The sequence below is a fragment of the Lissotriton vulgaris genome, chromosome 11 (assembly GCF_964263255.1).
Source record: "Lissotriton vulgaris chromosome 11, aLisVul1.2, whole genome shotgun sequence".
Lineage (NCBI taxonomy): Eukaryota > Metazoa > Chordata > Amphibia > Caudata > Salamandridae > Lissotriton > Lissotriton vulgaris.
In genome coordinates this window covers 834,629,322-834,653,965 of record NC_141699.1, presented here as the reverse complement: position 1 = coordinate 834,653,965, position 24,644 = coordinate 834,629,322, and the positions used below count along the sequence as shown (strand labels likewise).

Genomic DNA, 24,644 nt, shown 5'->3' with positions numbered 1-24,644 from the left:
TGCACAAGCACACAGTGTCGATGAGACTCACTTGGACTCCAGGTGCACACGATCACTGGACAATCCTCATGAAGGTCTCAGGCTGCACGAAGCACACGCACACAGCGTCGCTGAGACTCGCTTGGGCTCCAGGTGCCCACGATCACTGGGCAATTTTTATGAAGGTCTCAGGCTGCAAAAAGCACACACACAGCGTTGCTGAGACACACCTGGAAACTTTTGTGTTCCTGAGTTTTCACAACAGGGAGCCAGCTCTCCTCGGGCCCTTGGGGATAAGTTACTTCAGGTCACAGCACACAGCAAAGTCCTTTCAGACAGGGGGACACAGCACACAGCAAAGTCCCTTTAGCCTCTCATTGGTTAAATCCGTAAACTGCAGGCCAGCCCCAGAACACACGGCAAGAGTCAGTCCTTTCCGTCAGTCTCTTCAGCTGTTTCTTCCTTGGCAGAGGTTTCCCTTGACCAGAAAGTAGTTTCAATCCTTTACAGTCTTGAACAGTACCATTCCAACGTTCATGGGTTTCAGCTCTCAGTTATACCCCTAAATGTCTTTGAAGTCTTTGTGTTCAGGGGGACACTGACCCCTGTCCAATCCGGTTCTGGGAGTCTCCCTGCCAGTGACACCTTCTCCATTTGATAGTGGGGGTATGGATCCTTAATCAGCAGGAGATAGAGCCATTGTTTTATGGCGGCAGCCCAGCCCTCTTCACCTCCAGGGGATTCTCCTCCCCCTATACTCCAGATGCAGGTCATTCTGTTGCTGTCTCACCTCCACCCCTGGGTCAAGACATCCCCCAGATCCTATTATTTTCAAATCCAGGCAGCCTATCCACAACCAGGCAGAGACGCACAGAAATTTTAGAGCACAACAACCGAGCCATTTCTAAAAGAGTGGTTTCTAAACACAGAATGCAAAAACCACCTTCACAACAGGATGTGTTATTAAATTGTGAGTTCAGGCACACTAAACTTCACCTTTCAATATTAAGCCTTTGGGAAGATTGGCTGGAAACATATTACACAGCCTCTCCATTCTGTCCTATGGGCCAGATGGCCTTTCAACAGTGAAAAACGAAATGGAGAGTATTTCACTGTCAGGACATGGTACACACCTCAGTACATGTCCTACCTTTCACATACACTGCACCCTGCCCAGGGGGTACCTTTGACCTACCATAGGAATGTTTGATGTGCATAGAAAGGGAAGGGTTATGGCCTGTCAAGTGGGTGCACTTGTCAGGACAGCATGGCATTTTAACAAACAGCACACAGGCACTGCAGTGGAAGGCCCGAGTTCTCTCGTTAAGGCTACTTGTGTGGGAGGCACAATTAGTGCTGCAGACCCACTACTAGCATTTGCATTACTTGCCCTGGCACACATAGTGCACTTTACTAGTAAGGCAAACATACCAATCCTGGACAACCAATTACCATTCCATTTTACACAGGAAGCACTTGCACTTTGGCACTGATCAGCAGTGGCAAAGTGCTCAAAGCATCTAAGTTTGTAACACCATTTCAGAACAAGCATTGGCATAGCCAATAGGTCTCACCTTTGGGACCATATAAGTGTTTAGTCATCCAGCACAATATCCTTGGTGCAACAACATCAAGTGTTTCATGGATAAACACTTATAAGGTCCCAAAGGCGAGACCTATTGACTATGCCAATGCTTGTTTTGAGTTAGTGGCTCTTGCAGGTATGCCACTGTGAGGTAGAGATGCTGCAAGTGCTTTTACAGGAGCCCCTGTGACATTGTGCCTCTTCAAAATGTATCTTGGGTCTGGTGTAATACTTCTAGCCCCTATTCCCGTCTTCTGGCACCCAATGCATCCTTAAACGTCCCATGAACAGCCAGGGTTGACACACTCTTATTACCCCTGCCCTCCAGTGACACTTTACCCGTCACTGGTGATGGTGGTGGACATGGTGGTGGACGTGGTGGTGGTGGATGTGATGGATGTGGTGATGTTGGTGGTGGATGTGGTGGTGGTGGATATGGTGGTGGTGGTGGACGTGGTGGTAATGGTGGTGATGGTGGATGTGGTGGTGGTGGTGGATATGGTGGTGGTGGTGGACGTGGTGGTGATGGATGTGGTGGTGGACATGGTGGAGGTCATGTTGGACGTGGTGGTGGTGGACGTGGTGGTGGTGGACATGGTGGTGGACGTGGTGGTGGTTGACATGGTGGACATGGTGGTGGTGGATGTGGTGGACGTGGTGGTGGTGGTGGATGTGGTGGTGGACGTGGTGATGGTGGTGGACGAGGTGGTGGACGTGTTGGTGGTGGACATGGTGGTGGTGGGTGATGTGGTGGTGGCGGATGTGGTGGTGGCGGATGTGGAGGTGGTGGTGAACGTGGTTGTGGTGGACCTGGTGGTGGTGGTGGATGTGGTGGTGGACATAGTGGAGGTCGTGGTGGTGTTGGACGTGGTGGTGGATGTGATGGTGGTGGACGAGGTGGTGGTTTATGTGGTGGTGGATGTGATGGTGGTGGACGTGGTGGTGGTGTACGGAGTGGTGTACGTGGTGGTGGACGTGGTGGTGGACGATGTGGTGGTGGTGGATGTGGTGGTGGTAGACGTGGTGGGTGTGGTGGTGGATGTAGTGGAGTTAGACGTGGTGGTGGACGTGGTGGTGGACATGGTGGTGGTGCTGGACGTGGTGGTGGATGTGGTGGACGTGGTGGTGGCGGATGTGGTGGTGGTGGACATGGTTGTAGTGGACCTGGTGGTGGTGGTGAACATGATGGTGGTGTACGTGGTGGTGGTGGACGTGGTGGTGTTGGTGGTGGTGGTGGTCGATGACGTGGTGGTGGAGGAGGAAATGGTGGTGGATGTGATGGTGGTGGACGTGGTGGTGGTGTACGTGGTGATGGGCGTGGTGGGGGTGGAAGTGGTGGTTGTGGACATGGACGCGCGGTGGACGTGCATGTGATGTCGAGGCTCGACCTAAAAAGGATGGTGCCTCACTAACCCCCTTACTAACTAAACCCCCACTGTTCTTTAACCCCTTAAGTGCTGCGTCGGTGCGTTGGCCGACGGCAGCACTACCTCCCCAGTGCTGCGCACGACCATTGGACGTCCATTCAGCACTAGTTCCAATGGACAGCGCAGCACTGGGGAGGGATGTTTACTAGCATCTATGAGGTTAAGGTATAAGCTTGTAGACCCTAACAATGTTTATTTTGTAGACATTGTCATAATAACATAATATTACTAATGCTTGTTATGCAGTGCTTCTTACCATCAGGTAGTTGCCTTGCCATCCTCATTAACAATGATTCAAGCCCAGTGACTGGTTACTAGATGTGCCCATCATGTAATGGGTTAGCTGGCACCCTTGGCGGACTTTTACTTCAAGCCTACGAATATTTCTTACTAATTGCTTACTGACTACACTTTCACCCCTTCAGTAGTGTGCTCCAACCATTCTGTGGCTTAGATTTACCTGCAGACAGCAGTGGGTTGCCACGGCATATCTGCTAGGCACTTCTAGTACTCATGTACAAAACTATATAACCACGTAATTCACAAGAGGAGGTGCAGTGGACATGGCTGCCTTGCCCAGCAAAAGGACACTTTCCCTACCTATGAGCTGGCAGCCTAGTCACATGTGCTGTACCTATGTAAATGAATTTTCTTTTACATAGCTCGGAATATCCGAGTACGAATTTAGGACAGAATTTTGCAAACTAACCAAAATGTTTGAATAGTATATAATAAACCCCCTCTAATGTGTGTGTGTGTTGCAAATATGTGTTGTGTTCAGGGATGTCTGTTGGTTGTGGATTTTTATGACAGTCCAAACCTATCCGCTATTCTGCAGGCTAAAATATGATGACCATGTCTAGTTAAGATCTGGTGTGTGTTTGTTTTGTCCAAGTAGACACCAAGCCATGGACACTGGACTATAACTGTAATCTCTACTCAGGAAACTGAAGATTTGAAGACCGCAACAATGTTAGTTCTCTACCAACCTTGACCTGATTACAGCAAGTGACCTACAGGTGAGATTCTTAACATATGACAAACAAATTAACTTTCTGCTTCCCTTGGTTCAATATCGTGTCATATGAAAGTAGGTCTTTGGAACGATTATTCCCAAAGACTGACTTTCTTGGCTTACTTTGCCCATTGTGGATCATTGATAGTTTGTAGTTCATGCCCTCTGGCTTTGTTATGTTATGTTAAAGGTGATTTGTAGAGCGCACGTTCGCCAGGCGGGTTCTTGGTGCTGAGGGAGGACTGCAGCAGTTGCAGAGTAGGGAGTGGGTTTTCAGTTCTACGCCTGGGTAAATAGCCAGATCTTAAGTAGTTTCCTGAACTTGATGTAGGAATTGGCGGTGCGCAGATTTGGGGGGAGGGTGTTCCAGAACTGGGGGGCAAAGGTCGTGTATCTAAGACCTCCATGTTTTTTCGTTTAAAAGTATGGGAGACCAGCAAGTTTTTGTTTGAAGAACGTAGGTGGTGAGAGGGGATGTACTGCTGTATATTGGAGGCGATGAAAGAGGGCCTGCGTCCTGAAAGGGCTTTGTAGATGGTACAGCCCAACTTAAACAGACAGCGTTGGGGTAAAGGAAGCCAATGAAGGCTTTTCAGTAATGGACTCAGGTGCCGGTGTTTAGGCTGACCGAAGATGAGCCTAGCGGCCTGATTATGGACCAGTTCGAACCGATGCAACTGGTAGGCCGGTATGCCAGTATACAGGGAGTTTGCGTAGTCAATACGCAATATAATCAAGGCGAGAACCACTTGGGTCAGAGCTGCGGTGGAAAGGAATCTGCTTATATTCCGAATTCTGTGGAGATGGAAAAAACATGCAGAGACCACTGAGCTAATCTGAGCCTTCATGGTTAAATCATGGCTGATAACGATTCCCAGACATTTTACTGAGCTGGCTGGGAGGAGGGGGGGGGGGGGGGGGGGGGGAGGCACCCTAGTGGTGGTGGCCAAACGTTGGAATTCCAGGGGTTTGCCCGCCCACCAGTAAGGATCAGCTCCGTTTTGTCTGGGTTCAACTTGAGTTGATTGTTATTCATCCAATCCCTGATCAAATTCATAGTAGATTCGAAGCTGGGCACAGATGATGCCGAAGTGTCGATGTTAAATACCAGCTGAAGGTCGTCAGCGTAATTAAAGTCGGCAACCTCTCTTTTACGCAGAGCCAAGACCAAGGGGAGAACATACAGATTGAAAAGTAAGGGTGAAAGGGAAGAGTCCTGCGGGACCCCACAAGTAAATTTTGTTTGCTCTGCCCTAAAGCTGGCCAGGCATACTGATTGGGAGAGATTGCTAAGAAAGGAAGTAGTCCATTTCAAAAACAAGCCCTGAATTCCCACGTGACCGACATGGTCGATCAGAAGATGGTGATCGACCGTGTCGAAGGCAGCCGACAGATCGAGAAGCTCCAGGGCCTGGGTAGTACCCTGGTCGTCCCCCCTTCTCCATTCATCCATAACTGCCAAGATAACAGACTCGGTGGAGGGTTCAGGTCTAAAACCTGCCTGGTAAGAGTCCCGATAGTGAGTATGTTCTACATAAGAGCTAAGAGAAGTGGCGACATGTGCTTCTAAGACCTTACTCAGATAGGGTAGCAGGGAAATGGGGCGGTAACTGCCAGGTGTTAGTGGGTCAAGGCTAGGTTTCTTAAGGTAGGTAGAACAGCTTTTATTTACCTGACATGCTATCAGAAGTTAATTGTTAGTGACCATTATGTTTTTCTTATATTTCATTTAGCCATTCGGAATGAAACCCTCTGTATCCCTTTGCTGCAGCCCTTAGCACATCTGTCCATGCAACAGAATGACCGCCTTATAATTTCTGCCAAGTTATTCAATCTCAGCTAATTCAAACATCTCCTCTTTGTCTTCCCAGGAGCCCTGTAACCATTACTCCATCTGGTCGGTGATTCACACATCATGAGCAGTCATGAAATATCTTGCAAGAAAGTGTGGCATACGTTACCAGCCCCCAGCCATCATTCTGGTGTACAACGAGGAGGAAAATGGCAGCGAGGGCAAAATGCGCCAGCGCATAATGCCTATAAGGAACTTCTCCAAGTTCTCTGGTATACTGTACTATGTCATCAAACTTGTGTATATTTCAAATGTGTTTGAAGACCTCAATCCATATATTTTTACTAATGCACAACTTGATTAAGTATTGTATATAAAGATAATATTTAGCTTTTCAAAATCCCTATGTACATAATGTCAGAACCCAATACAGAAGGCCACACGATAACCAAGGGTTACTGAGCCCAACCATGGGGGTTAAGGCATTTTACTCCTGATGTGCTGCGTCCCAACCTACTATGGATCCTGAGCAGCTTGGCCAGGTAACCCTTCAGCACTTGACTCTCAAAAGTAGTACAGTTCGAGCAGTCCAAGGCTTCTTGAAGGAGAGGTAGATACAGGGAGTGAACAAAGCCTCACACTCAAAATACGCGCAGCAGCAATAAATGATTGTCCAGTAAAATACTTGCTTTTATGAAAAAAATAATTATTTATTGTACCTCTACTAATACAAAGGGAAATGCAACATTCACAAACAACTTCCACAGCCCCCTTTGGTCGGGCTCTAGTGTTTCTTTAGGTGGTTCCCTGAATCCCACTCCCTCCTCACTCTAGCGAAAGTGGTTAGTCCCCATTCTTTATATGCAACAGCAAGGTAAAGCCCCACTAATAGTCTGTGTCTCAGGAGTTTCACTCTGTATTAAAGTCAAGTGTTCCAGTGCCGCAACACTCTCTGTCTAGCAAGTAACAATAGGACTGACTGTCCTGAAACAGTCTTACCACCACCTGCAGGATCGGACCAATCGGAGTCCCTAATTGCTCCCCCTCTGTGGGCGCTGGAGCTATAGTGTCTGTCTCCGGTAAGTTCACTGCACGCAACTCAGGCGAGCAGCGCTCGGCAGTCCTCCGGTTCCTCACATGCGGTCGTGCAATCGCAGGTTGTTTGTGGCTCAACCACAGTGAGTGTAGGTTTCTAGGGGTAATCAAGTGGAGGATCAGCATCAGGATCTATGCATCATGGTATAGGTCCAGAGGTGTCCGTACGAAGGCCACTCTCCTCTGGTGATGTTCCATAGCAGGTATCACTTCTTGCTTGGTCCCAGTGGCTCCCTCTGGCAAACAGGGTCACCTTCTCTCCACTGTACCTGGGCTCCGACCCGATCGGCACAGCAGATTTCTTCAAGGTGGTCACCAGCTTTCTACCTCACACAGTCTTAGGCCTGCTCAGTATGGCAATCTCTTAACGGGGGCCTCTCCTGCCATATGAGGTCCCCAGTTCTCACTGCAAACGGGCGAAGACCCAATCAGTACAGCGACAATCGCAGCTCACTTCACAGCTGCCCTCCTGTTGCATATGAGGGTTGATGACTTCCTACATACAGAGCAATGACCTGATTGGTGCAGTAGCCACCTCCTCTCACCGTCCACTCTGGACCTCGCTCTCTCTAATGCTCTCCACTTCTTCACAGGGCAAACTTGTCTTGGCACGCAGGCAGGTGCTGGTGCTCCAGGGCAGGTTCTCTTGGATTCGCTGGGTGATATCCTCTCACTCAGCTGAGAGACTAGCAAGCCTTATCCTTCAGTCCAGGTCACAGTCCGAAGTCTTGCCGAGCCTCTACTCTTCACACAGCCGACTTGCTGCTTAACCACTGACAATGTTTGGGGTCTCAAGCTCCCCTTCTTATAGTCAATTTCCTGACACCAAATACGATTTAGAGTAGGGATCTCCAACCTTTTCTGTCGTGAGAGCTAATTCTGCTCAAGGGAAGTCCTGCCGATCTACTAGCATATGTTATCACTGTAAAATGTTGATGATATGTATTAACATTACACTATGACCACCCTAAGAACGATTTATCTATAGTAACTGCCCAAACATTCCAGATGAAGTTATCAGCAGAATGCTGGGAAAACGTTTATCAATAAATGCTTGTAATCAAGTAAAATTCAAATCATCACATGCTGTGTGCCACAAAGGTTACTACCACAGCAGTAAGTCTCCCCAACTCAAATTGAATTATCATTCAGCTAACAAACTTTAAATGTGTTTTAGAATTGTAATATTTTGTCTTCATTGGCATATTAGTTTTTTAAAATAAACATTTTTCTATCATAACCACTTTCCACTTTGAGCAATCAAACTCAATTTTCCAAAAGAAAAACCTTTTCAGAAAAAAGCATAATTTTTTTCTTTAAAAATCAAATCAGTTTTCATGGTTAGAAAATACAGTCCCTAAACATCAGTTTTTCGTTTTCATTGGGTACCGCCATGTAAGAATGCCTCTGATGGACAAATTCTGCTTCAAATACCCAGGAATTGGAATCATAGGCCATGCATGCTCACCATAACACTATTAATGCATCTGTTATGCTAATAATACCCACCATTAAACCGGGGCTACCACTGTGCCACAGCTGGATGCCCAACACATATCAGTTATGAAAATAATTATGGGAGAAGCGGTTCCCACTCTGTCAGGAATGGCTAAAAGCAAGCCAGTCATGCTCTTAATATGTTGGTGATGGCAGCAAGTATGTAATTACTAGACTTGTATGCCCAAAATATTCAAGCATGAAAATATTGTGGCAATGGCACAATTATACCATGAACTGGCACAATTGCATCAGAAATAATACTCTTATGATGGGGACCAGCATTCATATTTTGCAGCCCTTGACACTAGGAGTAGCTTTAACTAACCAAAACTGTTTATAATGGAAGGACACAATGTCACAAACCCACACAAAAATGAATGTGATGCTTCTAATTTTCTCTGCCCTGGATGCATACTCTCTTCCCTCAGCTCTTTGGTTGATCATGCTCCCAACTAACACATTTTCATTCTAGTTCTTGCAATCACACACTTTGGTGGGTCCGCCCTGGTTACTGCTGCCACTATTCTTTGATGTCAGACACAGTGTGACTGATCGACCAGGGCATACAACATGGCCAATCTCCTTCTTAGGTAGATTTGAAGTGGCTAATGATGGTTCATGTGGCGGACCCATAGGCCAACACCGTAGCCTCCAAAATCTTCAATACCCTGTGCATACTTCGCAAGACCTTTAAATGGATTCCCCCTGAATCCAAGAAGACCGTCATCCATGCACTCATCACCAGCAGGCTGGAATACCGAAATACCCTCTATGCCAGAATCAACAAATATCTGCTCCACAAACTCCAGACCGTCCAGAACGCAGCAGCCAGACTCGTTCTCACCATCTCACTGCAAGACCACATCACCCAGCACCTTAGAGACCTCCACTGGCTCCCCTTTGAAAAAAGAGTGACCTTCAAGCTGTTCACCCACACCTACAAAGCCCTCCACAACACCGGACCCCAATAACTCAATGACAGAATCTCCTGCTACGCCTCCAAGAGAAACCTCCGCTCTGCTGACCAGACTTTGCCGAAATCACCCGCATTGACAGAGCCAGAACAGGAGGCAGATCCTTCTCCTAGATCGCGGCCAAGACCTGGAACGAACTCCCCCTCAGGATCAGACGAAGCCCCACACTGAAAGAATACAGTATCAATCGATCTTTGGCAAAGCTAGTATCAAGAATTAGTTCCAGTGCATTGTGCACCTGTTCCCAGTACTGCCCCACTTGAGGGCATTCCCACGCCAGGTGCAAGAAGCCAGCTCCGGGTTGTCTACAACGTTCACAACAATCCGTGTCAGCTAATTGAAACCTGTATTTTCGTGCAAGGGTGTAGTAAATTCTGTGCAGGAATTTATAGTGAAGGATTTTAAATCGACAACTGGATGTTATGTTCCCCGTAACTCCACAACAATAATCCCATTGCTCATCAGTCACATCCCTTTCAAGATCTGCATTCCAGTGCCCCCTAGCCATGCCCGTCACTCCCTGGGTATGGGTACGAAGACCACTGTATATGTGTGGGAGGCAAAGCATGCTCATCATGCTTGATCTGTCGGCGGCTTTTGACACCGTCCCCCATGAGGGTCTCCTCGCCAGACTTTATGAGATCGGTCTGAGGGGGACGGTGCTCAGCTGGTTTAGATCTTTCCTGGCTGACCGTCGACAAACGGTCTGGGCCTCTCCTAGCTCTGCCGAGATGCCGCCATTGGGAGTCGGAGTCCCTCAGGGCTCCGTGTTGAGCCCGACTCTCTTTAACATCTTTATGACCCCTCTGGCGGCATTGGTGGAGTCTTTCGGGGCCCAGATCGTATCTTATGCCGACGATACCCAGCTCCTCTTTACATGTCGGAAAGGAGAAGATTTAGACGGAGAGAGTATCCGTGAGTGCCTTGGGGCTGTTTTCAAATGGTTCCAGCTAAACAGCCTCAAGTGCAACTCAGATAAATCTGAGATACTCTTCTTCGGTTGCTCATCTGACCCAGAGTGGCACGAATGGTGGCCTGCCGACATGTTCCCTCCAGCGCATTCGTCCCAGTTACCCAAGAATCTGGGAATTAAGATCGACAACGGGCTGACATTAAAATCCCAGGTTCTGGCTCTTTCGGGAACCTGTTTTGGCCTTCTCAAGATGCTCCGGAAGTTCTTCCCCCTGCTCTCTGAAGAGCATAGGAGGACTACGGTCCAGGCCTTAATCGGCTCAAGATTAGATTATTCCAACATCCTATATCTTGGCCTTCCGGAGTATCTCCTGCAACGCTTGCAGGTGGTCCAGAACGCGGCCGCGCGGGCTATCTTTGGCCTCCACAGACGAGCCAGAGTATCTAGCCTATTGCAGTCGCTCCATTGGCTGCCTATCCGGAAGCGGATAGAGTTTAAGGCCTTGACACTGGCCCACAAGGCCTTGCATGCCTCGGGAGCCCATTATCTCCAAAGGAGGTTTGCCTTTTACCACCCGGCCCGATCCCTGAGATCTGAGTCTCTGTTCCTGGCCGTGGTTCCCCGAGTAAAAAAGGCTCGCATTGGAGGCCGCTCTTTCAGGCTCCGAGCTCCGCAGCTTTGGAATTCTCTTCCACTGACACTGCGCAGCACATCCAATCTACTGGTTTTTAGGAAGGACCTTAAAACATGGCTCTTTGCCCAGTAGTGTGCTTCCTCTCCAGTGCTGGATCTCCCTATTTTTCTGTAGTAGTCCTGTTTATGTTGCTGTTGTCTGTCTTTTCAGGTCACTAATTAAAGCGCCGGGACACTCCTTTGGAGTAGCCGTGCGCTATAGAAGATCAACCTAACATCTAAGCTAACATCTAATGTGTGAGACCAGATGCGCGCCATCAGTGTTACACAAAACAGCATTTAAGGGGGCAACACAAGCCGGTTCCTTCGGGTATTCTGGGAACAGTGCCTTCATACCCTCCCTCAATCGTATATAGTAGAATATCTCCAGATGGTTAGGGGCAGTTTCGCCAAAAAAGAGTTCTCGAGACAGTAATTCACCTTTAATAAACAAATCTCCCCATGTGACTATATTAAGCCTCAGGCACGTTTTCTGAAATCCTATTTCTTGTAGCAGCTCTACGCGGGGATGATGGGTAAGGGGATTCGTGGCGCTTAGAGCAACGAAACCTGGAATCTACGTAGCATTCTCTGCCAGGCATCAATCGTACATGACACCGTGGTCAGTGGAGTGTCTAGTGCACAAGCGGGCCATGAACAACGCCATTCAGGGGTATGGGGTTAGCAATCCAATCTTCTACAGTAATCTGGGGCATATATGGAGCAGGCTTTACCCAGTGATACAAATAATGGGCTTGCACACTAAGGTAATACGCCTCAAAGTCTGGTATGTCAAAGCCCCCCTTGCTATATGGTTGCGCCATAACCGCCCACTTTAGCCTCGGCTGTCGCCCCCCCCCCCCCCCCCCCCCCACACTAGTCTATTCATTTCTGTTTTCAAAGTCTTAAAAAAAAGGCTCCTGGATAGTAGGGGATGTTAAGAAAGTAATACAAGAAGGGGGGTAATATGACCATTTTAATAAGTGAAACTCTGCCAGCCAGCGATAAGGGGAGACCTATCCATCGCGTGAAAGTGTCGATTAATTTCGTGATGGCTCTTCCATAATTCAGCCGTAGTGTCTCTTCCCTATCCCTGGAAACCTGGATTCCTAGATAACGCAGGTCGGAGTGGCACCACCGCAGGGGAAAGTCCAAGGGAAATTCAGTCACCGCAGGAGTAAATGGGAAAAATTGTGACTTTCCCCAGTTAATGGCAACCCCGGACAACCTACCAAAGACGACAAATTCACGCAATAGGGCATTCACTTTATTTTGAGGGTCCGTGACATATAGTGCGACGTCATCAGCGTACAGTGAGAGGGATAGCTGACGCTGAAAGCATCGGAAGGCGCTATCCTGATGCAGCTTTCGTATCCGGCACGCTAAGGGTTCTATTGCGATAGCGAATAAAAGAGGGGATAGCGGGCACCCCTGACGGGTGCCCCTAGTTATTGATAGTGGCTCTGATAGATGTCCATTTACAAGGATTTTCGCCTTGGGCTCGGTATATAACAATTGCACCCATGCCAGAAAGACTGAAGGGAAGCCCATCTTCCGTAAGACCGTAAAAAGATATCGCCACTCCACGGAATCAAACACCTGAGAGGCATCTAAAAACACCGCAGCGAGCGGGAACCCTGGGGCCACTGTTTGTATAAGTGAAAAAAGAGTGCTCAGATTATGAGAGGTCGCTCTGGTCGGAACAAAGCCCAATTGATCTGGGAGTATTATTTTGGTCATTAGAAGTGACAGCCGTGTGACCAGTACTTTGGCCAGTATTTTCGAGTCACATTGTGTAGGATCTTTACCCGGCTTCAGGAGGGACGTGATCACCACTTCGTGCATAGATCGGGGTAGCATCCCCACCTCCAGGGAGTCTTCAAACACTTCTTTCAATACCGGTGCCTTCTTTAATATACACAGAATCACTGAGATCGGATTGGTTTGGCTTCACCTCTGAGAGCTACTTTGAGGGTGCTGTTGAGCTACCAGTAGCTCCGAGCTACTGGTTGGAGATGCCTGATTTAGAGTCTGAATATTTGAGGTTTATGCTAGGTGTCTATTTCTTTTGAAGTGCCTACTCCTTGGCCCTTGCTTCCTCTTGAAAGCAGTCTGTCACAGGAGTAGCAACTCCAAAGCTCCACAACATAGATCATAGGAGTGACCAGAGGGTCACTCCTAGGTGTCAGCCACAGCAATATGTTTATCAAAAGGTTAGCCCAGGGCCTCATCCCTACTCTTTATAATTCCCTTCTAAGCCCCATCTCCTTCCTGAGTTGTTCCAAAGCACCTTCCTTGTGACCTCCCTCTGACTCAGAAACCACTCTTTAAGTGGGTTGGGGGAGCCTGCCTATCCCTTCTCCAGTGTGTCTCACTCAGCTTACAGGGACGCAGCTTTGTACAGATCTGTTGGGGGTATTCCTCTACCTGCTATCCTTATGTTTCGTCATGCAGCCCTGGGTCTCCCAAAATTGAACCCAGAGTCTGCCATGTATTGTGCCATTCATAGGCACACATATACCCAGCACATGTACACAACATACATGCACTGCATAGTACTACATCCTTCATGTATTGTACCCTTCACAGGTACACATACACCCACTACATGTATTAACATACATGGACTGCACACTACTGCATTATCCTTGTAGTCTACCATTCACTAGCACACATACACTCATGCACATATGCCACACGCATGCCTCATGCAGCACTAATCACCCAACCAATGTAGGACAAGGTTGAGTAACTCACACAGCAGCGGAACATTAAATGAGTGAGCTTATAGGTCTCACTCCAGTGACACTGGCACAAACTACCTGTTCACTCCTACGTGTCACTAGACAGTATTCTACCACTATGAGGGTAGTTCTTTGTGTACCCCTCCCAGTCCAACAAGACAGCAATTTGTGAGACAGGCCTATGTCATGGAGCATACACATGATCATGTTTGCCTATGACAACAAGAATCAGCATTCGGGATCCAGACATCAGGCCAGTTGGGGAGCTCAGGGCAGGCGTGCAGATCCATTATCATATGGAGTACTTTTCCATCCCAACACATACCAACATCAGCAAGCCTCACAGTTTTTTTTATTTTGAAGAATGTTGCAAGTACAGGTGATGACTTTTACCTAGATGTTTGGGATATAAAGTTCTTTATCATGTGCTACCAGCTTCTAATTCCAAAAGACAAATATCGGCCAAGTGCAGGGAGTCTGGACAGCTTCAAGATCATAAAGGTAAAGGCATTATAACTTCAAGTTGTCCCTTCTGTTATTGAATCTCTAAAGGTGTAAGTTATACAAATGTGTGCTAGTTTCACGTGATTTGAATTCCTTCTAATTGAAGTAAAGCAACAATTAACATAATAATGGATCAGCCAATGTCTGTAATCCTCGTCTCGTTTTGGAGATCTTAAATTTCATAACTAAGGTTATAATATTATTTCTTAATGTATTCTTTTGTTCAAAGTGTTACTTTATTTGGATATTTTTTAGTTCTCATCTAAAATGGAGTTGGTGTAAAATCATCTGATAACCCAGCATCCCCCTTGTGAGTTGTATCTTAAGTAAAAAAAAGATGCATTCACTTAGATTTTTGTTATGGATAATAAAGGCCCCATACCTATTTGCCAAGAGATTTCTTGACACAAAAAGACAAAGGCTTTAGGTATGCACTTTCTCACAACAACAGACGTGCTCTTTAAATGTAAATGTAAATGCCAGCATTTGTAACCTCCGACGGAGGTGTCCCGGTGCTGGGGGCCGCCGGGAAGATTAAGCAAGCTATTGCCCAGAGTCACATGGTGCTGGGCTAACCTGCCGCCGGAGCCGGGGATCGAACCGTGAAACTTGTGGTCTGGAGTCTGGCACCCTGGCTGCTGCGCCACACCTCTTCCACATGCTCTTTAGTTTTAACCAAAAATCTCATGCAGTCCAGTAGTACTCATTCATTGATTGGAACTGTTGGTCTTTGGGTAAGGTCTACTGCAAAAGTTTTAGGAGTGAGTTGGTAAAGATTTATATAGTTCCCTACCCAAAACTATTCTTGTTGAGATTCTGTATAATGAGCTAAGAGACCTGCAGTGCCTTGCTTGAGTGTAACTAAATCATGTTACTAATGCCCGTAGCTCAGTCCCTTAATCTTGTTCTAGGCCAATGAACAGTTGAAACTTGATCTAGAGAAGTGAAAAAAATCTATCTTTAACCTCCTGGGTTTTACCAAATTTGATTAATTAGCTATCTACCGAGATCTGCTGTGCATAAAGTCAATCTACTTAAGTAACTTTTTAGGTGCTTGACTTCCATAAACTGCACCCAATGCCATTTGTGAGACAGTGGAGGATTCAGCACAGTTCTGACATGTGGCCCTCTTATTGTGCAAACCTACTGCTCGCCTAACTGCAGTGTTCTGCAGGATCTGGAGCTGGCAAAAAAGGTTAGATGCAGTACCCGGCTCCTCTTGCACAGCCCCCATGAAGGCCACTGCGGTAATACAACCTGGAGTTGATTAGAGCAGCTATAACTAGTACTTGTTTAGATTTTGAATAAGGGAATTATTTTTCTTTTGAAACTGCCAACTTACTCTACGTGTTTCACCCTGCTTCCTTAGTGACAATTTTCTCCTTATCGCAGTACACCCCTAAATTCATAGCGTTGCCCTACGAGGGAAAGTAATGAATGGGTAATGGAATGAGGAAAAAAGCATTTTACCATTTCCAGCTGAAAGGTAATATTTCTCTCCATGTGTTCCCGTACCAAGCGTGTCACGCAGTTTGGTGCTTACTTTCCCTCCATGTCAAAGATGTTTCAGCACCCAGGCTAATGTGCTGCATAGCTAAATACATATAAGGTCCCAATGCGAGACCGATTGCATTGCAAATGTTTGTTTACTTTTGGTTTCTCTACATTTATGGGCATATAACTTGGACTCAGAATGATTTCAACCTGGTGGTTAGGCTTCATATCAAAAAGAATGACCGTGAATGGTGGAAGGAAGGGCCAGGCAGGCGCATGACCACTACAAAAGTATCCTAAACATGATACGCAACCAAGGTGGAAATAACCTGAAAGGATTCAAGGAGACACAGTTCCATGTGTGGTTTTCATACACTACTCAGTGAAACATAAAATAGGCACGACTAGGCACAGGAATTACCCACAGAATGGCTGCGTGTGCGCTCAGATTATGGGAGCAGTGATGTCATATTATGCACCAGTGTTGTTACGGCTAAAGGCGTAAAATACAGTTTTGTGTGTGTATGCACAAATGTGCATGCGGCTACGTGCTCAAATTATTGAACATTGCTATCGGATCATGCACAGATTCCCTAATAGTGAGTAAATTAGAAGACTCATTAAATGATTTTGTCGATAAATGACTGTGGGGAAATGAAAGCAAGTCCATAAAGGAACACATTAAAGGTGTTCTTAACATGCGTTATGATTTTGAAAGCTCCTACGTGCATGAATGTTAGACTAGACACAGTTATCACCAAAGAGATGGTCCAACATGAATGTTGGAATTAGATGAGTAGTAACTTGAGATCATGCAGCAGTGTTAGTACGCCTCAGATAGTAAAAAGAGGCTGTGTTTTTGTGTGTGTTCCTGTATTAGATGAGTTGTGCTGTCAGAAGGTGACCAATCCTTGGATAACTTAATGGAGTCCGTAAAGGAGTTTGTCAAAGACACATGGCTCTTCTGAGACAAAAGCAACTCTTTAATGAGACACATTAAAGGCCTTCTTAAAGGGAGATATGATTTCGAATCCCCCTTATAGGCATACCCTTCAGAGAAGACTGCAATGGGACTCTTAGATGCGAACCAAACAAAACGCCTGCACAGACACAGCAGGGACTCAGTAGTGAAGAACAAACTAGGAAAGACACAACAAGAATTTAAAGAGGTATATAAAGCATGCTGCGCATAGGAGTTTGCGCAGGGGTTGGAAAATGCAGACCCACTCATAATCAAGGCCCTAGAGAGGAATCAACTCCATGTACAGCAAACATATTACAGAGTAACAGGATGGGTAGGCACTTAACCATACAAATAAGGTACATGTATGCCTCCGATTTGGGTGGCCAGCCTAAGTGGCCCATATCAGATTTCAAACTTTTCTGACCCCAAACATTGCAAACACTTTGGGGATTTATAAGAACACGTGTAACATGTAGAAACAATTCAGTTGTGGATGTAAAGACAAGTTAATTCCTAGACCATCTTCCGATGAAGATGCACCATAGGTGAGGAAATAACAAGAAGTTGAAGTCAGAAGAGTTTGAACATTTGGTTCAGGTACCTGGACCAGGCAAGGCATGCGAGAACTGTATAACTGAATGTAAAGGGTTGCTATCAGTTGTCGTAAACATATCTTTGGAAAAGAAACAGAAACCTTCCAAAGGAGGGCTTTTGTAATTGTCCATCCCAAACTAGGTAAGGAACATTGAAGAGTTCCCTGAGAGCCACTCCAAAATCACGTTATACTCCCAGACCAAACAGGATTCATAAAAGGTCGAATCTGATGGGATAAAATACCACACTTGCTAACAAGACCAAATGTCGTTGAAGATATGAAAGATGATGCAGCTGGAGTGGTTCTGGGCGCTGAGAAAGAAGCATTTAGCCATGTGGATTGTCTGTTTACAGTGGTGGTGTCTTTAAGACTGGGTATTCCTTAGAGTCATAAAAGTTTCGTTCAAATATTGCATAAAAATATATTTGTGAATTGAGTGCTGCCTAACTGGTGTATAGGTTCAAACAAAGGCAACAGGTCCAGGGATCCTAGGTCTAGATATTGATTCCTAAAGAATTAGAAGGTGAAGGAACTATGCTCAAAGCTCTGGACCATGATAGCTTTGCAAAGTCAAGTTGGGTTATATATTTATGAGCTAATGTTTCTTCCTTGTGAACAAGTAATTAATCAACGAGGATAAATCCTTATTGTCAAATATCTCGCTGATAGAAGGCTATTGTTCCATTTCCAGTAGTTAGCCACTTATTTAATTAATTTCACTCTTTGTTTGTTTCATAAGTTTTTATTAACATTGAAGAAAACAGCCAGCTTTTATTGACAGTGAGGAAAACAGCCGACATGTGTTTCGCCCTTTGTGGCAGATCATGCCAGGGCTTTCTCAAGGCTAAACAATTTTCATCAATCTTGTGATTAAATCGCGATGAGCAGCATTTCAATAATTAGAGTTGAGCATCCAAAATTTTTTAAGAGTAGATCTGCAGAAGTCCTCGGGTAAATCCGATTAGGCAAAGGTCTGCGGACCTTTGCTTAATCGGATTTACCCGAGGACTTCTGCAGATCTACTCTTAACCACATCCCTGCTGGAGATTTTCCCCTGCTGTGCTGGACAGCAATGAAAACGGGTGTGGTCATGACGAGCTCAGCTCGTCATGAGCACAGGAGCACTGTGCTACATGACGAGCTCAGCTCGTCATGGGCATGGAAGGGGTTACAAATTTTGGCTCTTAAAAAATTTTGGATGCTCAACTCTAATTATTGAAATGCTGCTCATCGCGATTTAATCACAAGATTGATGAAAATTGTTTAGCCTTGAGAAAGCCCTGGCATGATCTGCCACAAAGGGCGAAACACGTGTCGGCTGTTTTCCTCACTGTCAATAAAAGCTGGCTGTTTTCTTCAATGTTAATAAAAACTTATTAAACAAACAAAGAGTGAAATTAATTAAATAAGTGGCTAACTACTGGAAATGGAACAATAGCCTTCTATCAGCGAGATATTTGACAATAAGGATTTATCCTCGTTGATTAATTACTTGTTCACAAGGAAGAAACATTAGCTCATAAATATATAACCCAACTTGACTTTGCAAAGCTATCATGGTCCAGAGCTTTGAGCATAGTTCCTTCACCTTCTAATTCTTTAGGAATCAATATCTAGACCTAGGATCCCTGGACCTGTTGCCTTTGTTTGAACCTATACACCAGTTAGGCAGCACTCAATTCACAAATATATTTTTTACTTGGATGTATTTACTTTGTGAAAATTTGAACTGATTCAAACAAAATACTCATGAAAACAAAGATGAATGATTAAAATTCTTTTTGAACAATATTTGGAGTCTCACCTTTATGAGAACCAATGGAGTGCCCGACATTCAGGGATGACACCATGGCTTCATGGTGACACATGATTCATCATTCTGTGTTGGCCAAGGCATTGTGTTGTCCGCTTGATCCAGTAGGCTGCTATGCAGGAGTCTTACTGGGTGAAGATCTTTGACACCTTTCTTTTTTAAATGATCTGTTGTGCAAACCCATTGGGAGTTACAGGTGAAACATTGCATTACTTCCTTCCCAACGGACAACAACCGTAACATACTGGCGGTGGAACCTTTGGTCAGCTTGAGGTTGATCACATTAACCTGGTTCCCCTGACATGCAAGGAGGTACAAATAATGTAATTCTTTGATTTCATTCCTTGTTCACACAACCACAATTACAGAGTGCACAGTTTTTTTTATTTATAATTTATACATTTTTGTTCTCCGGTTAAGCTTTAAAAGGACATTTAATCTACTCCAATGTATAGGGTTTGGATGACCTATAAACATTATTCTGGGCATGAATGGGGCACTAGTAGTTGTGTGAGCGCACCTATGAGTGTTTTCTGTGCTTGGCAGCTAACGTGAGGACGGAGTGCCTGTAAATACTTGCAACTTCAGCCTACCTCTTGCGGTACCCGCTCCGCGGGTCCCGCTTCGCTCGGGGTGGATTTTGGAACATTATTTTCAAGCCGGTGTCCGGAGTAGGAGAGAGACAGGCGGGGCTGCGAGCGAAGGCAGGCGCAGGAGCCGGACTACAGCTCCCAGGAGCGCTTGCCTGCCCAAATTGAGAGCACCTGGGCCGCTCTCCCTGTCTGCTCCTCCCCTCCCCTGGGATTTAAAACTCTAGTGCGCTGGTCCTGCATTGGGACGCATTTTCTGTGCTTGGCAGCTAACGTGAGGACGGAGTGCCTGTAAATACTTGCAACTTCAGCCTACCTCTTGCGGTACCCGCTCCGCGGGTCCCGCTCCGCGGGTCCCGCTTCGCTCGGGGTGGATTTTGGAACATTATTTTCAAGCCGGTGTCCGGAGTAGGAGAGAGACAGGCGGGGCTGCGAGCGAAGGCAGGCGCAGGAGCCGGACTACAGCTCCCAGGAGCGCTTGCCTGCCCAAATTGAGAGCACCTGGGCCGCTCTCCCTGTCTGCTCCTCCCCTCCCCTGGGATTTAAAACTCTAGTGCGCTGGTCCTGCATTGGGACGCATTTTCTGTGCTTGGCAGCTAACGTGAGGACGGAGTGCCTGTAAATACTTGCAACTTCAGCCTACCTCTTGCGGTACCCGCTCCGCGGGTCCCGCTTCGCTCGGGGTGGATTTTGGAACATTATTTTCAAGCCGGTGTCCGGAGTAGGAGAGAGACAGGCGGGGCTGCGAGCGAAGGCAGGCGCAGGAGCCGGACTACAGCTCCCAGGAGCGCTTGCCTGCCCAAATTGAGAGCACCTGGGCCGCTCTCCCTGTCTGCTCCTCCCCTCCCCTGGGATTTAAAACTCTAGTGCGCTGGTCCTGCATTGGGACGCATTTTCTGTGCTTGGCAGCTAACGTGAGGACGGAGTGCCTGTAAATACTTGCAACTTCAGCCTACCTCTTGCGGTACCCGCTCCGCGGGTCCCGCTTCGCTCGGGGTGGATTTTGGAACATTATTTTCAAGCCGGTGTCCGGAGTAGGAGAGAGACAGGCGGGGCTGCGAGCGAAGGCAGGCGCAGGAGCCGGACTACAGCTCCCAGGAGCGCTTGCCTGCCCAAATTGAGAGCACCTGGGCCGCTCTCCCTGTCTGCTCCTCCCCTCCTCTCCAGTTGTATATAAATTGACACTGCCTTTACAGCAGCGCGGTAGCGCGCGGTAGCGCCGGGAGAAGCCCGGGACAAGGGCGGGACCGTCTGTGGCCGTCCGGGGCCGAAGGAGGCCGGGCTGGGCCACATCCCTTGGCTCCATAAAGCGGACATCCAGCCTCCAGGACAATGGCTTCAGGAACGCGATCCTGTAAGACAAAGAAATCTGCAGGAGACGTTGTTTTAGGTACTATGGACCAGTTTATCACCCGTGCAGTTTCCATAGTTGAGAAGGAGATAATCTTGGCAGAGCGAAGGTTATCACGGGATTCCTTGAGTATGTCTAATAAGCGCTCTTCTCTGGGCGCCATTGCCCTAGCTGATAGCCCTGGTCATATTCCTTTAACTCCTTTGTTAATAGTTGATTCTCCTACTATTGACGAGAGAGTGAGTAGGATTAGGGCTAGCTTAGAAAGGGTAACCACTACAGCTCCAAGTATTGTGCTTGACCCGACACACTCAATTTCTTCCCTTCCTAGTATTCCATCACCAGGGGGTCAGATCCCAGATTGTAACTACGATATCCTTGACGCCTCGAGCCCCCCAGTGCTTGTTAGTGAAGCTGTGAATCCTCTATCCACTGCAGGTCATTCCGATATTAATACTCCTAGAGGAGTAGCCCCTCAAACTGCACCTGTAGGGAATCCAGCCCCAGGTATAGTCCCCCAAAAGAAGAGAAAGCGTCCCGCTAGTCCCCGTAGGGGAGGCTCTCTAAAACCCCACAGTAAAGTTAGCAGGAACATTACATCAAAAGGGGGTATTACCCCGAATCAGGTTCCTCACTTAAAACCCCAAGTGGCCCATACTGGAGATTCTGCCTCTGAGGGTATTCCTGGTCAAATGGCTCCTATAGATGCTAGCATTTTCCCTCAAGTCGAGAGCATTATTAAGTCTGTGGTGATGCCTCTCGTAGATAAGATTGATGGCCTCACACGCAAACTAGCCTCACTTGAGCAGTCAATGCTGGACAACTTTTATGCAGTGAAATCGTTAGTTAAATTTCACGCTAAATCCCAGGTTGAAGAAAACGGTGGGCTAAGGAGTGGTGCTGCTCCATTAGTTCTACCTATTTCTACAGCCCTCCCTGAGCCTTCATCTTGTCAAAAAACGCCCGCCTTGGCTAAGGCTCCCCAATCTCAACAACCCAACACTGGAACCATACCCCCCCCATCTACTACTACTCTTGAGTCTAGTTTGGCCCGTCCGATGAACAAATCTAGCACCCAGGCACCCAAGGCACTTAAGGTCAAATTTGCCGCAAATCCCAAGCCTATTGCCCCTAACACTAAGGTAACTGGAGATACAGTAACTGCAAGTAAGGGTGTTACAACCCCATCTCCTCTCACTCCTGTTATAAAAGCTGTGACCAAATCTCCAGCAAAAATCACAGTAAAATCTCCGGTCAAAGATAGGGTAAAACGGCGCACGCCAAATGCTAGCCTTCCCCCTGGCTGTAAGCCATATGTGGTTATTCTAACAGGGGTACCCGAGCTTGAAGAGGGTTCTTGTGAGTCCTATTCTGAACTCAGACACAAGACTCTCTCCTGGCTAAAAGCTAATAGACCCCTCCCAGGGCACATAGATGGTAGAATAGCCTTCGTCCGACGCGTGAGTTGGATTGGTAACAGACGCAAGGCTATTACCGGGGACTGCGTTTTGATTAATTTCAATGACCCCAGAGCAGCAGGCATGATTTGTAGCCAACAGTCGCATTACAACTTTTGCGACATACAAACTAGGGATTTGGGGTATTTCTATCGCCCCCCCCCCCATTAATGGGGCTCAATAAACCTTGCCAAGATGGGGGTAGAGGAGTATGGTTCCCCCATTATCCAATCTTGGACCCCAGAGCAAGGGTACGGACTCCTACCCAACCAGCCACTCCACAGGGTTGGGGCTGGTGACTTAATAACTCAGTGGTAAACAATGTCTCCCCCCCTAGGGTTAATACAATTTGTATAGTAGGGGAGGTACCCTTGACCAATAATGTTGTGCACCATCCCCCGCCTACCCCAATTCTACCTATTATTTTAGGTGACGGGTCAAATAATCTTGAACTCGTGGCCGGACTTCAAACTCCGGGTCCACTGGGTGGGAATAGCGGTTGTAATGAGTCCCAGCACTATGTACCTCTGAAAATCATCAGTTGGAATGTGGCAGGCTTAAGCAGCAAGCAAGATGTCCCAGACTGGGTGGCGCTCGTTGAACCCCACTCAGTTTGTGCATTCCAAGAGACGTGGTGCGTAGAACCAAGGCACCGAGTAGGTTATGCCACCTTTTTTGTCCCGGCTGAAATCCCAGCCTCGGGAAGAGGTTGTCCCTACGGAGGTCTCTTGGTTTGGGTAAACATCACTCTGGGATGGAGGGTTCACCAACACCCCCAAAAATCTCCAGATTTGATGCACCTCACTGTAATTTGTCCAAGGAGTGCGGAAAAACTGGAGATTATCAACATCTATACAAGAGGGGCCTCCGGGAGAGCCTTGTCACCAACGCTCTTGGACCTGGAGGCAGCCCTGGGTGAGTGTAGTAGCAATTCCCTAATTTTGGTTATGGGGGACTTCAATTGTACATTCGAGCCTTTGCTGCCCGATGAATCCCTGGATTTATATGATGAAGATTCTAGGAGAGGTGTCCCGTCACTTGATCTTCCCATCATAAATAGTTGGACCCCCAGAATCATCCAGCTAAATTCCCTCACTCTAGAGCACGGCCTAAGGGCAGCCAATGGGAGGACACCATCAGATTTAGCGGGGGCTCATACATATAATAGGGTTGGCCACTCTTCCCGGATTGATTACATCCTTCTAAACTTTTCTTTGTGGGGACATATGAAGGATATGATTGTTCTACCCTCCCTGGAAAGTGACCATAATGCTCTTTCCTTGACCCTATCAATCTGGTGGAAGGAGATAATACCAGGAAGCGGAAATCATGATGCACTAGTGACAGGGCCATTGGGAGGGGTGGTTCCATCAAACTGCTTAAGACGTCTGAAATGGGACAAAGTGGCAATAGATGAGGAGAAAATGGCATGTATCAGAGCTGTTACCTCTTCAGCCTGTGCCATTTTAAAAAGCCAACCTATCTGCCCAAATCAGATTACAGCATTGTTCTGCGAGGTCTCGCTGTCAATTGGAGACCTTTTTAAGGCCAAAATTAAAAAAGGAAACCCAAATCGTGACAATCGGCAGGGCAAGCCAGGATGGTACTCGAAGGAGTGTCGTGCCATGAAGAGAGCCCTGATACTGGCTGTGAAAAGTGGAGACGCCACCCTAATAGCCACCAAACGGAAGGATTATAAAACGGAGCTCAAAACAGCAAAAAGAGACTGGGAAGACAAGTTCTGGCAGGATCTCCGAACTGCTAGCGTTGAAAAAAACGCAAAAGGTTTTTGGGACTTAGTACACAAGAAAAACAGACCCCTCGATACAGTCATCACCTGCAACATAACCGAGGACCTATGGTATACACATTTCTCGAAATTGTATACGGCAACCGCAGTTGAAGCGTTGGATTCCGTGTTACCACAACCCCCTCGAGAGGTGGAGAGTCCCGAGGAAAATCTGTTTACTAAGAAAGAAGCGGAAGGTGCAATAAAATCTCTTGTCCCGCGCAAGGCGGCTGGCCCCGATGGTCTTCCGGGTGACCTGCTCCGTGTTGACCTAGATGATTGGAGTACGATGATTTCATCTGTTTTGAACGCTGCCATGGCGGGTGCACCTCTGCCTGCCTCCTGGATGGCCGCCGAAGTGGTCCCCCTGCACAAAAAAGGCTCGAGAGAA

At 47.0% G+C, this 24,644-nt stretch overlaps 1 protein-coding gene across 18 annotated transcripts in view; it reads left to right on the top strand.

The window, feature by feature from the left end:
- Positions 1-24,644, top strand: part of CEP19 (centrosomal protein 19) — a 115,004-nt gene that overhangs the window by 78,538 nt on the left and 11,822 nt on the right. For 10 of the 18 annotated variants that reach the window (XR_015300956.1, XR_015300955.1, XR_015300954.1 and 7 more), the window contains 2 exons: positions 3,935-4,010; positions 5,878-6,070. Coding sequence is in view for 14 of the 18 variants with exons in the window: in XM_086943965.1 (XP_086800091.1) it covers positions 5,932-6,070 (139 nt within the window). In the remaining 4 variants the exon portion in view is untranslated. Of the gene's footprint in view, positions 1-3,889; positions 4,011-5,877; positions 6,071-24,644 lie in introns of all 18 variants that reach the window. The other 8 variants (XR_015300953.1, XM_086943954.1, XM_086943960.1 and 5 more) reach the window with 1 other exon arrangement.